Genomic DNA, 17,621 nt, shown 5'->3' on the forward strand with positions numbered 1-17,621 from the left:
AATGTCACCTTCAGTCTGTCACTTGGTTCTGTGAGCCTCAGTGTGCTCATCCAGCCTAGATGGGCTGTCATGCTCATCTGATGCTGCCAGGATCATTGTTTTGGTGGTACTAGGGATTGAATGCAAGGTCTTGCACTCTTGCCCCTCACTGGGGAATTCTAGGCAGGGGCTCTACCACTGAGCCACGCCCCCAGCCCCTCACTGGGGGATTCTAGGCAGGGGCTCTACCACTGAGCCACGCCCCCAGCCCCTCACTGGGGGATTCTAGGCAGGGGCTCTACCACTGAGCCACGCCCCCAGCCCCTCACTGGGGGATTCTAGGCAGGGGCTCTACCACTGAGCCACACCCCCAGCCCCTCACTGGGGGATTCTAGGCAGGGCTCTACCACTGAGCCACACCCCAGCTCCTCACTGGGAGATTCTAGGCAGGGGCTCTACCACTGAGCCACACCCCCAGCCCCTCCCTGGGGGATTCCAGGCAGGAATTCTACCGCTGAGCCACACCCCCACCTTCTCTCTGAAGTACTCTAGACAAATGCCTTCCACTGAGCTGTATCCCCAACCTCTTCCCCACTGTGAGACAGAGTTTCCCTGTGTAGTCTATGCTGTCTCCTAATTTGGTAAAATTTTCCCAATGCAGCCTCCAGAGACCTGGGATTTCAGGCATGCAGTACCACCCAGGCATCTGGAACATTACTGAGTTGAATGTGACTTCCTTGTTAGATCTGAGGTAAGTAACATCTCTTGCATCCCAGGCACACCTATTGGCTTAGTAGAAGCAAGTATGACTGAAAGCATAGCCCCAGAGGCTGCTATGTCCCCACCACACTTCTGTCCCCGTGCGTCATCATGGGCGGAGTCATAAGTACAGATGCTCTTGGGCTTGGGAGAGAGGTGTGTAGGACACTCGAGTCCCTGCTGGTGAGCTGCCAATGGGCTAGTCTCCTTGCAGCACGAGGATCAAGGAAGTCCTCCAGGGGCTACCCCAAGTCGGGGGATGGACTTAAAGCTACGTCCTCCCAGAGCACCGAGACTCTGGATAATAACACTTCCACAACTTCACACCCCACAGGAAGAGTGAGTATGGCTGCCCTGGGACATGACCAGGGACATGCAGGGACCCTGTACAGGGACTACCCTCCCTCAGCCCAGAGCCTCAAGCCTAGGGGATCTCCCACAGTGTCAGAGGAAACCATTGTGTCCTCCAAGGCCACCCGGAGGACAAAGGGCCATCCTTCTATGCACACTGGCCTCTGTCACAGCTCCCCCACCCAGCTGGTACGCAAAGGGGCTACTCTTGTTTGGTTCCATTTTTTTTGTTTTTTTCTTCCTTTAGGAGAAAAATAGTGGGAGGCCCCACTGTGCCACATTATGCTACACTAGGGACCAAGGGTCCTCCAGCTGAGCTGAGCCTCTCCTGCCCTGCCCTGCCTGCCTTCCTCCTTCCTGCCTGTCTCTTGCTTCAGTGAGTGACCCTCTGACTCAGGCACCTTCTCACCTCTAGCCACTCTGCATTAGATGGCAGATTCCCATCTTCAGGGGATCTTCCAAATAACAGAGACACAAGCCACGGGCAGATGCTGTAGAGATACAAGACTGGTGTGGTGGTCCATGCCTGTGATCTTAGCCCCTGAAAAACTGAGTCTGGTGGATTGGGCTAGCCTAGGCTACAGAACAAGACTGTATGAAAAAGCAAAACCAAGACTGAGATGGCTCCGTTGATAAAGTGCTGGCCTTTCTAGCAATAATCTGTGAATTTAAGCACCGGAATCCCTGTGAAACCTCTGGGCACAGTGGCCAGGGTGTGTAACCCCGGCACTGGGGTGTGGGGAGCACAGATGGGCAAATCTTTAGGGCTCCTTAGTTGGCTCTCCTACATTGATCAGTGAGTTCCAGGCTAGTGAGAGACTGTGTATTAACAAAGCAAGATGGACTGATGGGATGACTCAACAAATGAGTACTTGCCACACAAGTCTAACGACTCCACGGGTTTGATCCCAGGACTCGTGCAAAGGCGAAAGGGCAGAATCGACTCTACAAAACTGTCATCTCACATCCATATATGTGTGATGTCAAAAGCACCACACCCCATCACATGCATGTACGTCCTCACACACACACGTGCACAAACGCACGTATGTATGTGAGCACGCACGCACGTGTGTGTGTGCACACACACACACACACACACACACACACACACACCACACAGCCCGATACAATAAATAGGGTTAAACTTATAAAACAAAGTGGATGGTATTTGAGGAATGATGCCTGAGGTTGACCGCTAGCTTCCATAGTCATGTGCACACACATGTACACATGCACATTGCACACATGTGCATGGACATACACACTAGGAAAAAGAAGAAAAGGAAAAAACATTTTTTAAAAAACCCACCTCTGAATTTAGACTCCTGGGGTGGCCTGGCCTCTGCATATTTTTAGAGGACCAGAGGTGGCTGAACAGTACCTGTACAGAAAAGTCCTGGCAGAGTCCCCAAAGCTCACTGGATTTCTAGAGCACCAAGACTCCAGGATCAGTGAGCATCACTATCCTGACACAAATGGACCAAGCCCAGGGTGACCTGGGCAGAGCTGGCTCTGCCTCCGTTCTCAAGCACTTCAGTCAAGTGCGCAAGACAGCAGTGGCAGTGTGAGGACAAGGATAATCACAAGAGCTGGGCCTAGGACACACAAATGCCACCCTTGACCTATGAGCCCAGAGCACTCCTGGGTAGTCATCAGGCCAGTGAGGGTACCCCCTTGTAGTCAGTCTATCCTGGGTGCAGCCACCTCTCACTCCTCCTCATGTCCACATGCATTTTCAGATCCCCTGAAGGCAGATCAGGTCAAGACCATGCCCCAATATGAATCCCATAATTTCTCCGGAAAGAAAATGGAGTCCCATGAGGTCTGTAGGAACCCAACAGTTCAAGGGACAGCCGGTACCCTCACCCTGCATAACCTAGCCCTACTAGAACAGCACAGCATTTGGGGTGCCTCAAGGTCTAACACCCTCAAATCCAGGCACACTCACTGCCAGGCTATATTCAACACCCTGTGACCTCAAGTGGGGCCACTGAGGACCTCAGAGACGATGTGCCGTGTGGTTAAAATATGCTTGGGAGACTCCAAAGACCTTCAGAAAAAAAAAATGTCACAGCCAGCTCTGCATTCAACAAACGGCCAACCAACTGAAACATAACAGCACTTTGGAAGGCACATCTCCAGAAGACAGTCACACATCCCTGTTCACTGCAGGGTAGCTTGCAAGAGCCCATAATGATGCACATAAAGAGAAGGTGCCAAATGTCCCCAGTGGAATATTACTCAGCCTTAAGCAAGTCACTCTGACACCTGCTACAGCGTGAATGGGTGGAGCTTGAGAACGTTTTTTTTTTTTTTTTGCTCAGTGACCAGCAGCCACAGGATAGATGCTGTGTGAAGTCAACAAGAGACTCCCCAGAAGAGTCAGACTATTTTTAGATCAAGAATCTGTGAATTCCAGCCCCAGAATCCTCATGAAACCTCTGGGCATAGTGACCAGGGTTTATCAACCCCGTGCTGGGACCTGGGAAGTAGAGATGGGCAAATCTTTGGGTGGGGGTCATTGTTGGCTATCCTCCACAAATCAGTGAGCTCCAGGCTAGAAAGAGGCTGTTTTTATTGTATGTGTATGGGTGTTTTTACCTGCGTGTGTGTCTGTGCAGGCAGAGGGGAAAGAAGGGGTCAGGTCCCCTGGAACAGAAGTTACAGACAGCTGGATGCTAGGAATCAAACCCAGGTCCTCTGGAAATGTATCTAGAACTCTTTAACTACTGAGCCATCTCTCCAACCCCAGGAGTCAGACTCGTAGGGCTAGGAAGTAGGAAGGGGGGAGTCGGGGGCTGGGGTGGGGCTGTGGAGTGACTCAGTGAGGGAACCAGATGAGATCAGTAAGGCAGTTCAGACAGGAGGGTTGGGGAGACAGGTCAGTGCATAACGGCTCACTATGGAAATTCGGGGATCTGAGCTGTTCCATTGCCAGAAGCCATGTTTTTTTAAAAGGTCAGATGTGATGGTGCAAGGCTGGGTAGGTGGATACAGGTGGATGCCTAAGGTTTTGCTGGCCAGCCAGCCTTACATGCTCCCAGGTCAGTGAGAGTAACACTCTCAAACAAAAAAAGGTGAACAGTGACAATAAAGACGCCCGAGGTTCAGCGATGGCGTCCACAGACATGTGTTCTCCTCCACCCCTCCCCCACAGGCACAGAGGAAAGAGTTTTGGGGATGGGGATGGTGACAGCTGCACTGTTGATAATATAGTTAATCTTGTGCTCCAAGCACTTTAACAATTTAACCAGATGTGTCCACCCAGAAACTCTGGTGAACTGAACAGTCCCCAGCCCAACAGACAGACAGGACAGTGATGCCCAGCTCCCAGGTGCGCACAGTGCTGCCAGGGAGGGAAGCATCTTTAAGGCGGGAAGAACCTCTTCTCCCGAAACAGGAGAATCCTACCGACCTAGAGCTCACAGGGACAGCGTTAACCTTGGAAGTGATAGGGACACCGCCAAAACAAGAAGTCTAGAGACAACCAGGAAAGACCCCAGAGCCCATTTCCAATCTCGTATGCTTGCGGTTGGGTGTCCTTTTCGGCAGAAATGCTGTCCCATGAATAAAATAAATTGGAAGGATATTTCTCTGCTAGAAAACTGGATTCGAGTTCTTGGCAAGCAAACAACCACTGCCTAGCATTTAGTCTCTGTGGAAAGCCATGATTTTAAGGAAGACTGAACTTTAGCCCTCCTGGTCCTCCTAGAGGGAGAAGAGTATTCATCCTGGAAGGGGGGGAAGGGGGCTCCGGGAAACCTAGCACACTGGCCTGTCTGGAGGGATGGGGTGCAGATCCTGCCTGGGAAGGTAAAGCTGGTGCTATCCCTCTCGTGTCCCCACCCAGGTAAAGGGCAGATGGATTGCTGCTGCCCTAGTGGCATCCTCACAGACCTGCCTGGCCTGAGGGAGGGGTTACAGGATGCAGCACAGGGGCTGTAGAAGCTTCCTGAGAATCACCACAGTGATTAGAGTCATGTATGCCCCCTAACTCAGCTGGGACTGACATGCCGGCTTCTTGCTCCCAGCTGCTTACCGGGCATCCTTTGATTCCTTTACATGTGGCCTTCTTTCATGGCCCCCGTGTGTTTACCCTGCAGCTCCCACATCACAGTCCAGCTTCTTCTGTGCCCATCCCTGTGGGTGCTCCCTGCCGCCCACCCCTGTCACCACTGGAAAGTCTGAGAGACTGATGGAGGTGTCGGGGACTTTTTCATAGCGCTATAGGGAGGCGAGGCCGGACGCACCCACTCATAGGTCCAGTCTGCACCACCCACAGCCTCTACATCCTAAACTCAAGGCTTTAGCCAGGAAGTGGCATCCACCCACGATGCCCAGACATCCTGGTTTGGCCAGCCAGCATCCAGCAAGGGCCTCTAAGCTGCCTTTGAACCTGAACCTCCCGGCTGGGGAGGGAGGGAGGGCAGATCTGCCGAGACAATGTATTTGAGGCGAAGGTAAGCTCACTTTTTCCTTCACAAAATTGCCTCCACATGTCCCCAGGCTGGTGGGTGGCCAGCTAGAGCTCTGACCATCATTACAAGATCCTGGGGCCAGCTAGAGGCTGGGGAAACCTCAAGCCAGGCTCCCACCCTGGCCCCTTATTGACTCATTGGAGGCTGGAAGGTATCTGTTGGGGAGGGTTGGAAGGGTCTTATTCAGATGAGCTGTGACTTTGGGGACCCTCAGTCCTGCCTTGAAAAAGATGGAGTGGAGGTGTGTGGGATCCTGCCGGTCCTATCCACCCCTCCCTCCACAGTCAAGGAAGTCACGGATACATATCTGGGGCCAGAATCATCAGTTAATGTGACTTTCACTTTTGCAGGATTCTGGGGACAGTGAGGTAGAGGCTGGCTTCTGAAAGGAAATGGAATAGTACAGCCTTAAACACTGAGCACACTGTGGCCATCCAGGGCAGTGACTCCCTGCTCCTTAGCCATACCTGGGGTCTTCCACAGCAAGTGGCTCAGAGGAAGACCTCAGACTCAGTGAGCCACGGACACACAAGATGGCCACATACAAGCTCAGATACACTGTAGCTAATCTGAGGAGGGAGGTGGCCACTGCAATTGTGGTGGGTGTGGGTGTGGTGGGCTTCCTTGGGGATGAAAGGCTGCCTAGAACAGGCAGGAGGTGGGGTCTGCCTAGTACACAAGGGGAAGAGGGCACGAAGCCTGCTCTGTGGGAGAAGCCCGTGGTGTAACCCTCTGGCCGCTGTGGACCCGCTCACCCCTCTGGGATGAAACCCAGGGTGGAAAGGACCAGAGCAGAGCCTCCTTGCAGTCTGCACAAGGTTCTGACTCACTCATAGCCTTCCTGGAGATGTACATGGCGGCGGGGGTGGGGTGAGGTGGGCATGGAAGGGAGAACTCGGGGACTCCATAACCTTGAAGACAGCCAGCAGCACTTTTCCTATATTCACTTATTTGGGGAAAGTCAAAGAATATGTGACCCAGAATCCCCTGGGGTCACCCCAACCCTGTCTTTGAGATGGAATTAAAAGATTCTAGGTGACTTTGGTGAGCACAACGGAGGTCACATGTGGACTGGGACACACGGCTCATCTGGTATCATGCTTGCTTAGCATTTGTGAAGTTCTCCCCCAGGGGGAGGGGGGACCTCCATCCCCAGCATCACATAAATCAGATATGGCCACACAGCTCTGTAATCCTAGCACTCAGGAGGTGGAGGCAGGAGAATCAGAAGTTCAAGGATATTCTCCAACACCTGAAGAGTCTGAGTTCAGGCTTGGGGGAAAACAAGGAAAAAAATGGAGGAGGAAGAATAAGGGATAGAGGAGAAAGAGGGAGGGGGAGGGCAGACTCATGTTCCAAGGAAAGGATGGGCCCAGATCAGAAGCCGCACGAGCTCCCAGGTTACGACAGTGGGAGTGTCTAGTCTTCTGTTGTCACTAGGTCAGCATTTATCAACGCTCCACTGCAGACAAGAGGAGCAGGGCCTGGCGGGTATTGAAGGATGAATAAGAGTTTGCAAGGCAGAGCAAAGCTACGAGCAGAGAACTCCGGGGAAGCCCAGCCCTGAGGTGGAAGCTGCTGGTCACTAATTTCCTGTTGATCGTCCATCATCCACCCCATGAAGTGACCACAGCACCCCCAGGACAGGTCCGTGTTGACTATTCCCAGGGGTCCGATGGGAGCTGGCAATGCCACTGGAGATCAAGTGCTAGCCAAGGCTGGAAGGAGAAGACAGAGCAATGAGCGGTGGGTTTTGGGCCAGGAGTGGGCAACAACCCGGGCTCACGGCTTGGGAGAGGAGCTATGGGTATAAACTATGGGGGTTTGGTAGAATATTTGCCTGACCTGCAAGAAACCCCAGATTACACTCCCAGCATGGTATAAACCAATGCTTGTCATCTCAGGTCTCAGGAGATGGAGGCAGGAGGATTGAGAGTTAAAGATCATCCTTGGCTACATAATGCATTTAGGCTAGCCTGAGCTACATGAGACCTTCATTTATTTACTTTTACTTTACTTTACTTTACTTTACTTTACTTTACTTTTATTTTATTTTATTTTATTTTATTTTATTTTATTTTATTTTATTTTGGGTTTCTCTGTGGAGCCCTGACTGGAACTCACTCTGTAGACCAGACTGACCTTGAACTCAGAGATCTGCCTGCCTTTGGCTACGAGTGCTAGGATTAAAGGTGTGTGCCACTACCACCTGGCAACCCCCATCTTTAAAAACAAAACAAAAAAATCAAACAACAATAAAACCCCTCAAACAACCATAAAGCAAAAATTAAAAATGAGTTACCCATGCCTCCCACCAATATCAGTCTATCAAAGCAACTTCCAACAGGGAGAGCAGCGGTCCTTGGGACCCACTTATACAAGCTGCTAGAGGCCAAGGCCTTCTCCCTTCCCTACCAAACCTGGCCTGCCATAGGTCAGGAACCAAGTTGTTTTCTGAGCTGGGTTCTTCATGGATGTTTGTTTTAACCTGAAGCTGGGGCACAGCAGAGCCTATCTAACATCAGAACCTCTTTTTAATCGTCTGCCTCATGCTTCCTCTTGAGTGAGTAGCCCAAGGGATCACGACCTCCCAACTCAGTTTCCTTGTTTGGGGAGACAGGAGGCCCTGCCTCCCCTGAGACCCAGAACAGGGGTTGAGCTGTCAGATTCACCGGGTCAGCTTTGCGTGTGCCCCACTCGGGACGCCTGAGTGACTCACTTCCTATGTGGTGTCTCCGGAAGCAGGTGGGCCAGTGCGGTTCCCAGAAATGCATTGTGGGACAAAGTTGGGCTGCTGGGGAAATCAGAAAAGGATTTTCCCAGAAATAGCCTGGCTGGACATAGACTTAGGAGCAGAGGCCAGGCCCAAAATAGCTCACCTAACCCCCGGGGCACCAGGCAGGGTGTGGCCGAGACACCTCCGAGGCAAGGGGGGCACAGCAAGTCCCTTCGGACAGGTGGAGCATAAGCTATGGCTAATTAGAAGGTGAGGCTAAGCTGAGCCACAGCCCAGCAATGACCCTGGGGCTGGCCTAGGAATTGACTCACAACGCTAAGGACCCTGAAATGTCCTGGGCAGACTCTGTCCCTGCCCTCTGTTCCATCTAGAGACAGACTTCAAGAAATGGATCACAGAAAGTAGCCCCAAATAAGCAATTGATCAGGGCAGGGCATGTGGCACACCTGCTGATACCCACCCCGAAGAGCTGACATAGATTACAACGCTAAAGGAGAAGCAGATACTCAGAGTGACAGCAAGAGCAAGTGAGGGGACGCCCATCAGGGCGATACCAGCCCAGGCCCAGGGGCAGTCCATCAGTAGGTCAGACTCCCGCAGGCAAGAGGCGGTCCCAGACTGACTCAGAGATCAGTGTCATCACACTGTTTGGGAGGATGATGTAAGAAAGTTACCATGGGCTCCCTGTGTCAGAAGGGACAAAGACATAGAGGATTTGGATAGAAAACAGACCCCCAAGCTCAGGGAAACATGTTCTGACAAGGGGAGCCAGACAAGGGGACATAAGTGCCATTCCAGTCAGAGGACTCTGGGGGGGCTTGGGCAGGGGTGGCCATGGAGGTAGAAGGAGGGAGGGCCAGCTGAAAGCATGAGGAGGGGTCTCTAGAGGGCATGCTTCTAACATTACAGTGATCGAGAGAGTGGTGGTGGTGGGGTAGGGAATGCTCTATAAACACGTGAGCTCTTTGTTCTGACAGTCCCTTGGTGAAGCTTGGGTGCATGCTGGCACAAAAGCTGACAGTCACCCCATGTCACATCAGTACCTCTAGGGTCTACAAACATGGAAGCTACTGCCCATGTGGTAATCGCGAACATCCACTGTAAGCCCCCAGAGTTTGCAGGCTAAACTAGCTTGCTAGTCAAAGAGAACACCTTAGGCCGCTTTCCACGCAGACCCTCTGTGAAAGCAAAAAAAGAACCCCACTGGGCCTGCACCTGCCTGACACAGCTCTCTTTCCAAACTGGGCTTTTATAGTCTTATACTATCATTTAGATCTTGATCTTGAGAAAGACAATTGAAATAAGGCTGGGGGCAGGATGTGGCTCAGCACTGAAGCTCCTGCCTAGAGTCCCCCAGGGAGGGGCTGGGGGCGTGGCTCAGTGGTAGAGCCCCTGCCTAGACTCCCCCAGTTAGGGGCTGGGGCATGGCTCAGTGGTAGAGCCCCTGCCTAGAATCCCCCAGTGAGGGGCTGGGGCATGGCTCAGTGGTAGAGCCCCTGTCTAGAATCCCCCAGGGAGGGGCTGGGGCGTGGCTCAGTGGTAGTGCCCCTGCCTAGAATCCCCCAGTTAGGGGCTGGGGCATGGCTCAGTGGTAGAGCCCCTGCCTAGAATCCCCCAGTGAGGGGCTGGGGCATGGCTCAGTGGTAGAGCCCCTGCCTAGACTCCCCCAGTGAGGGACTGGGGCGTGACTCAGTGGTAGAGCCCCTGCCTAGAATCCCCCAGTGAGGGGCTGGGGGTGTGGCTCAGTGGTAGAGCCCCTGCCTAGAATCCCCCAGTGAGGGGCTGGGGGTGTGGCTCAGTGGTAGAGCCCCTGCCTAGAATCCCCCAGTGAGGGGCTGGGGGCATGGCTCAGTGGTAGAGCCCCTGCCTAGAATCCCCCAGTGAGGGGCTGGGGGTGTGGCTCAGTGGTAGAGCCCCTGCCTAGAATGCCCCAGTGAGGGGCTGGGGGCGTGGCTCAGTGGTAGAGCTCCTGCCTAGAATCCCCCAGTGAGGGGCTGGGGGTGTGGCTCAGTGGTAGAGCCCCTGCCTAGACTCCCCCAGTGAGGGGCTGGGGCGTGGCTCAGTGGTAGAGTGCCTGTCTAGAATCCCTCAGGGAGGGGCAGGCATTTGAATGTCAGAACATCCATCTAAGTGCTAAAAGCCCTGAGTTCCATCCCTAGCACCATAAACAAACAGATAAACATTAGGAATCTATTCAGAAAGTGAAGCTGCCCAGCTTGCATTTATGAGACCTGGTGCTAAGCTGTGTGAAGTTTTCAAGCCAAGCATGCAAAGAGGACTTGATGTCCAAAACCCATGATGGATGGATAGATACTCACATCTACTTCTCCTTGGTCAATCACATAGAAATTATCTCCTTCATTCCCTATGACAGAAGAGACAACAGATGTAAAACGTGAAACAAAACAAGTTAGATACTGTTGGTTATCTGGCAAAGAACCCTTGTAACTACGTGTGCCAGCCAGTACCAAGTAATGCCAGCCCCAGGTGCCAATTCCTGGACATGGAGCACCGCCCCACCTCTCATCCCAGGGTCTCTTGCACACCAGGCAAAGGCTCTAAGCCCAGTACTCTCTTCACTCATTAAGTTCTTCAGGTTGGTCTTGAACTCGGAATCCACATCCCCTGCTTTTTGGATTGCTGGGATGACAGATTAATGTTAGCTGTTGTGCCGTGTTTCATTAGCTTCTTTTTCTTTTCTCTCTTCCATCTCTCCCTGCCTGCCTAACCCCTTCCCCTGTTTGTTTGTTCTGAGACAGGGTCTCTCACTATGTAGCCCTAGCTGGGCTGGAACTCACTATGTAGACCAGGCTGGCCTCAAACTCACAAAAGTCTGTCTGCCTCTCCTCCGCCACCCCCCCGCCCCCACCCCCAGTCTCTGTGAAGAGTCTCATATTATAGCCCAGACTGGCCTTGAACTCAAGACAATTCTCCTGCCTCAGTCTCTGGAACACCCACCACCTCTGGCAGTTTCTTAAGTTGGCCAGGACAGATGACAAACATCTAGAAGGAAACATACCTTGCTGTATGACTGTTTCCCCACCGATGTGAGTGACAGGAAACATGGCGTCAAATATGTCACTGAAAAACAAGCACAGATAGGAGCTGTAGCAGACACCAGTCAAGTCAACCTGTTTCCCACAACATATACCCAGTCCCGTCCATTGACCACCTCCTAGCCCCTTAGAATCCAGTCTGCAGGCCTTAGGGAGAGGATCCCTTCCGAGTTAAAAGAGAAATTAAGGCCTTCACCAGCCGCGCTGTGAACAGCCACATGGGCACTCTCCACACAGCCAACAGGCACAACCTGCTTGTTTGGCTTCTTTGTCTGTTTATTTTACTTTCTTGAGACAGTGTGTCAAAACTATGCAGCTGAGAACGTCCTTAACTTCTGACCTTCCTGCCTCCACCTCCCCAGTGCTGAGGTTGTAGCCACAGCACTGGGTTTATGGGGTGCAAGAGATTAAACCCAGAGATTCTGCATGCTAAGCTAGCACTCTATCAGTTGAGTAACATCCCAGGCCCTGCCTGGCTTCTTACAAGAAAGGAATGAGTTTATGGGCACTGTTTTTACAATCCAGTTAGGAAAGTCACAGTCGGTTATGAGCACTTCTCATGCCAATAAATACAATTTGTTTGGGACATGGCCATCAAACCTGATTGTGTGGATTTTGCTGGCTTTTTCCCCCTTCTTGAGGAAAATATTTACAGTCACAGGAGTGTTCATAACTCCAGACACAGAGATGAGACAGCAGGACTGGGGATGTCGCTTGATGGTAGAGCACTTGCCTAACACGTGAGAAGCCCTAGGTTTAATTTCCAAGTACTCCAAAAATGTAAAGAAATAAGACATCAGTTAGTACCCAGATTTGCAGGACAGAGATGTGCTAAGACATGTGGACTCCCCAAAGTTTACAAAGCTGGGGGAACCCAAAGTGGTCTCTGTGCCAACCCTGAGGCTTGGTGGCTTCATCTTCTAAATATAGGTGTGAAATGGGCTGTTGGACAGAAGCCAAAGGAGTTAAGAAGGGCTGGGCTATGAAAGTCACCAGAAATCGTAGGACATGCAACATGGCCACATTTGTCCCAAAGGTGCCATCTCATCAGCACAGTCATTAGAACACAGTCCAAAATGCCAGCCCATTCTCCTGAAATGTAACATCTGCCACCAGAGACCTACCTGTCTCTGGGGCTCCTGGCTCACCAAGACAGGAGGCTGCGCTGCTGGAGAGGCTAAGGTACTGTACAGAGCCCCCAGCCAGGCAGTGTTCATGCCTGGAAGCATGGGGCACCTCCCTGTCTGTTCTAAATGTTCAAAACGGAGCGTAAATTGAGGCAAGCCTCAGAAGAACTCAAGAGTCCTCTCTGGCTGGAAAATATACAAAGCCATCTGGGGAGAAAACACAAAATAAAAGATCCAGACTGTTCCGTGCTCCGGTTCCAACCTTCGGAGCACATAAATAATTCTTCACAGGACCTGTGGGAGATCAGCCTGGTCGACATTCCATCACAGAGAAAGGAAAAACACATGAGGCCACGCCCCTTGCTGAGGATTCGCAGTTAATAGTTGCTAGGGGAGGGGCTAATGAGGCCCCACCCCCTTCCTGAGGCGCTATAGTTTATAGTTGCTGCGGCTCATGAAGCCCCACCCCTCCCAAAGGCTTTCCAGACAGTTACTGGTTGATTGGGGGGAGATTTTCTTCAGTGGTATAGCCACTGGTAAGTTGCCCATGCTTCTGTGGATAACCCTTCAGCCATGCTTCTGTAAGGATAGGGTTCTATGACACGAATCAGTCACCAAAGAAATAAAAGACACCAAAATAGAAGAGGGAAAGATCAGCTGGTGTGGGAGGGGGACCAGAGAAGGTAAGGGGAGATAAATAAGACCCAAGTGTAATTCATAATAAGCCCAATTTTCACTTATAGTTAACCACATCTATTTTTTTTAAGCTTGGGCTATTCTCTCTCTTATCCAAACGTGCTTCTCTGGAGCTCTTAACTCTAACATCTTGGTTTTTAGTTTCCTGTGCTCGCTGGGAGGGGAAAGGCCGTCACATGAAGGAGCTGTGGGCAGATCTCGGGCCAGCTCGGGATGTCTGTCCTCGGACAAGGGTACTTCTTGGCCATAGTATCTTCAGCATCTGCAGGAACCATCCCAGCCTGGCTGCATCACCTCAAAAACCACAAAACAAGGGTCCAAGAAAGAGCAGGTCTTTAAAAAACGACCTTTTGGTTCCTCCCATGCTAAAATAATAACCCTCAGCTCATAATGGTAGTGCGTGTTATGTGTGCATGCACATGCCTGTGGGTACATGTGGAGGCCAGAGGGTGAGAGTCTGTTTCTAAATCACTCTCCAGCTGATATGTGTAAATGTATATGGTGTGATCTATACAGTATATACACACATGTATGTGTGGGTGCAGGTACTTTTGCACATGTGTGGTGGCCAGAGGATGGCGGGAGTGCTGTTCTCTCCCTCTCTGCTTGATTCCTATATCTGCCACTACAGCCCTGGGCTTATATGGGCATATGTGTGGCCAGGCCAAGCTTTTTCCGAGGGCGCCAGGGATCCGAAGTCAGATCTTCATGCTGACCCAGCAAGCAGTCTTACCCTCGGAGCCCCACTCCACCTTAGTTTTTGAGATTAGATCTCTCACTGAACCTAGATCCTGGCCAGTAAACTTTGTATCTTCCGGTCTCTGCCTCTCTGGGACTGAGATTACAACAACATGGTACTGTACTTGGGTTCTGGGGTTAGGGCTCAGGTCCTCACACTTGGCCAACAAGCATGTTCCCATTGAGCCATCTCTCCATCCCAAGGGAGGAGTGTGTGTGTATGTGTGTGTGTTTTGTGTGTGTGTGTTTGTGTGTTTTGGGTGTGGGTTGTGTGTGTGTATGTGTGTGTGTGGTGTGTGTGGTGTGTGTGGTGTGTGTGTGTGTGTGTGTGTGGTGTGTGGTGTGTGTGTGTGTGTGTACTCCCCGCCTGCCCACTCTGAAAGCTGCCTGCTTCACCACCCTGGCTTTAGACACTCTTCTCTGAGATGTTATTGGGTCTGGAAAATACAGGTCCACCTTCTTGATCCTAAGAGATTGATGTGTAGCTAGCGCCACCCCAGCCTGCCCTGGGTTGTCACTCCCTGCCTGAGCATTCCCAAGGAGGCCTGCTACTGTCTTGTGTATCTCTCTTCTTCCTCTTATCTGGGTGGAAATGCACTAAGCTGGCAACCTTCTTTTCTTCCTTGGCCTCCTTCTGTAGCCCAGGCTAGCCCTGAACTCATCACGACCCTCCCACCTCTGCCCCCTAGAGCAGAAATGAGCAAGCTCAGCCAGCTTCTGGTGACTTTGTGGTCCTAGACTCCTTTCACGCGTCCCTCCCTGCCCCGAGGACTTTCCAGATATCCCCATGTTTATGCAATCACACAGAGTGGGCCACAATGAGCATTCCAGAGCTCCTCAAGATGAGGGCAGATAAATATGATCACATCTCCCTATTGTATGGGCTTGCTTCCACTTGCACTTCTGCTTGGGTTGGCCAAGGTGGGAATGGACTGAAAATGTTTTCTGGAAAAACGGTCCCCAAACTGAGAGGTCTGGCTCTCGACGTCAGTCACAGATATTTGCACACGCAAAAGTAGGCTTGTTAGAAAAACAGCTTTCGTTGAAGGACCCCACATATCTCTGTGAGCACACCAATGTCCCCTCCACTGCCCGGCTGCACAGCCATTGCAGAAACAAGCTAGGGACGTGGAGACGCCCAAAATGCCACCTGAGCAGCCAGGCTGGGTCTCACCACAGAGGCTTAGAAGCCAGGTTTCCTTCTGGGTAACCTGACACCCCTTGAGAAGACTCAACAAGCCCCGGTCCATGGCTCTACCCTCCTCCTGCCTCCTTCCAACTCCAGACAAACCTAATCCCTTTCTCTCTCTCTCTCTCTCTCTCTCTCTCTCTCTCTCTCTCTCTCTCTCTCTCTCTCTCTCTCTCCACTTAATGGCATTAAAAGGTGCTGGCCTCCTCTGCCTATAAGAAGAAAAACAGTTTTCCACGCTGATCCCGAAGTCACCTCCAGAGGGTTCAACTGAAGCCACAGGCAGAAATCATAAACAGCCTCCCACTTGGAAACCTGATCAACCCACCCTCTCCTTCAACAATGCTGGCTGCTCACAATACAGCAGTGGCTTGGGCTGGGCTCTAGGGTGCCCAATTGTCAGGCAGACCGGCAAGACAAGCCCATGAGGTCACCATCATAGGCACTGAGAGCCTGGCACTGCCTTGAGTCCTTTTGGTCTCCTCCGCTCCTATGCACACCTGTCCTCACAAAGTTGGAGTGTTAATGAACTCTACTTCCACTTAGGGAAGCTGGAGGCTCTTACTTGGCCTGTGGCTAAGAGCACAAACCTTTTGAAAGTCTTGACCTAGGCCATCGCCCCTCACCAACATTCCATCCTCCCGCAGCACCTCAGCTCTGGTGCTTTCTCAGTCTAAGTGGACAAGGAGATTGAGAGGATGGACAGACAAATAGGGACAGGTGGGTGGATGGGTGGATGGATGAATGGGTGTCAACTGGATGAAAGGATAGGTAGGCAGGTGGATGGGTGAAGGGATGAAAGAATGAATGGATAGATGATTGGATAGGTGTATGGACAGGTAATGGAAGGATGGGTAGATAGATAGGCATTTGGATAAATGAACAAGTGAGTGGTTGAATGGATGGATAGGTGGGTGAGCAGATGGATGGGTTGGTGAGCAGATGGGTTGATGGATAGACTACAGAGTAAGATAGGGAAAAAAGAATAGAATGTTGCTAGATTGATGCTTTCCACCCAGATATAAGGGAGAACAGAGATGCACAAGGCAGTAGCAGGCCTTCTGTGTGGATGCTCAGGCAGGCAGAGATAACCCAAGGCAGGAATAATGGAGAGTAAGCAAGTATTATCAGTGAGTTGGTGGATAGGTAGATGTATGGATGATGTGGACAGGTGAATGGACAGTGGGAAGATAGATAGACAGATGGGTTCCAGGATTGGTGGTGGACAGGTGGAAGATGGCTAGATGAATGGTAGGTGATGGACCATGCACAAGTGGGAGGACAAAGAGAAAGTCGGGGCTAAGGAAAGAAAGCACATTGATGGCCGGGCAGTGGTGGCGCATGCCTTTAATCCCAGCACTTGGGAGACTGAGGCAGGCAGATTTCTGAGTTCGAGGCCAGCCTGGTCTACAAAGTGAGTTCCAGGGCTATACAGAGAAACCCTGTCTCAACAAAATCAAAAAAGAAAGAAAGAAAGAAAGAAAGAAAGAAAGAAAGAAAGAAAGGAAGGAAGGAAGGAAGGAAGGAAGGAAGGAAGGAAGGAAGAAGAAAGAAAGAAAGAAAGAAAGAAAGAAAGAAAGAAAGAAAGAAAGAAAGAAAGAAAGAAAGAAAGAAAGAAAGAGAAAAAAAGCAAGCTCAAGTCAGGATGGGCTCAGGAATTCCCTGCCTGCAGACACTTTCCAAAGCCCCAGCCTCTACTGCCCTTCCTCCAACCACAGCAAAGGATGCAGGGAAATGGGAAGAAGGTTCAATCATAAAGTGCTTTCAAGAACCCATGTTTGGCTCCCGCTTGTAATTTCATGGAGACATGGGAGCATCCCTGGGGTAGGCTAGCCAGACAGCCTCGCTGAATCCATGCCTGTCTCAAAGAACCAAATGATAGGCTCTTAAGGGACAATTCAGACACATATAGCCTCTCCCGCACACACACACATGAGCATATGCACACACATATGCACACACATACATATACATATATACACATACACACATGGATGCCAGTGTGTAAGGACCCCATAAGGACTGTGTTAAGTTGATGAGAGACAAGGCAGGAAGAAACAGGTCTGCAAACCTTGGCAAAGATCCTGTTAGCCAGGGCTGGGCATTCAACGATGAAAGCCACTCCTAAGCACAATGGTGTGGCTCTGTAGCTCAGGTGACAAACAAAGAAAGGCTTGGACTCCTAGCCAAGGGGAAACTTCTTAATAGTCTCCCACTTCACTGCTAGGGCTTCAAGATGACCACTTTACAGACATGGAAGTCAAGGGTTAGAATTGTAAGGGTACCACTGAGGCTGAACCCAGGCAACAGGTTCCAGTGTCTATACTGTGTCCCATACCTGCAATGACCTCACACCTGCCTCACAGAATTCACCCAAGAACAAGTGCAGAGGCTTGGACCCAGTCTAGGGAAGATGGCCATTTGGAGTCCCAGGTCCTATGAGGGTCCCACCCATCACCCACCTCCTGTGCTGGACACAGACCTTGCCTCTTACGAACAAAATGAGGG

The 17,621-nt window shown here is 51.3% G+C and overlaps 1 protein-coding gene across 2 annotated transcripts in view; it reads right to left on the reverse strand.

Moving 5' to 3' along the window:
- The window catches only part of Prkar1b (protein kinase cAMP-dependent type I regulatory subunit beta), a 115,283-nt gene that overhangs the window by 34,833 nt on the left and 62,829 nt on the right, over positions 1-17,621 (reverse strand). For both annotated transcript variants that reach the window (XM_029477559.2, XM_021162955.3), the window contains exons 5-6: positions 11,327-11,388; positions 10,626-10,672 (exon numbers count right to left, since the gene is read on the reverse strand). In XM_029477559.2, the coding sequence (XP_029333419.1) occupies positions 10,626-10,672; positions 11,327-11,388 (109 nt within the window). The remainder of the gene's footprint in view (positions 1-10,625; positions 10,673-11,326; positions 11,389-17,621) is intronic.

The sequence above is a fragment of the Mus caroli genome, unplaced genomic scaffold (genome assembly GCF_978045245.1).
Source record: "Mus caroli unplaced genomic scaffold, Mus_caroli_1 scaffold_4, whole genome shotgun sequence".
NCBI lineage: Eukaryota > Metazoa > Chordata > Mammalia > Rodentia > Muridae > Mus > Mus caroli.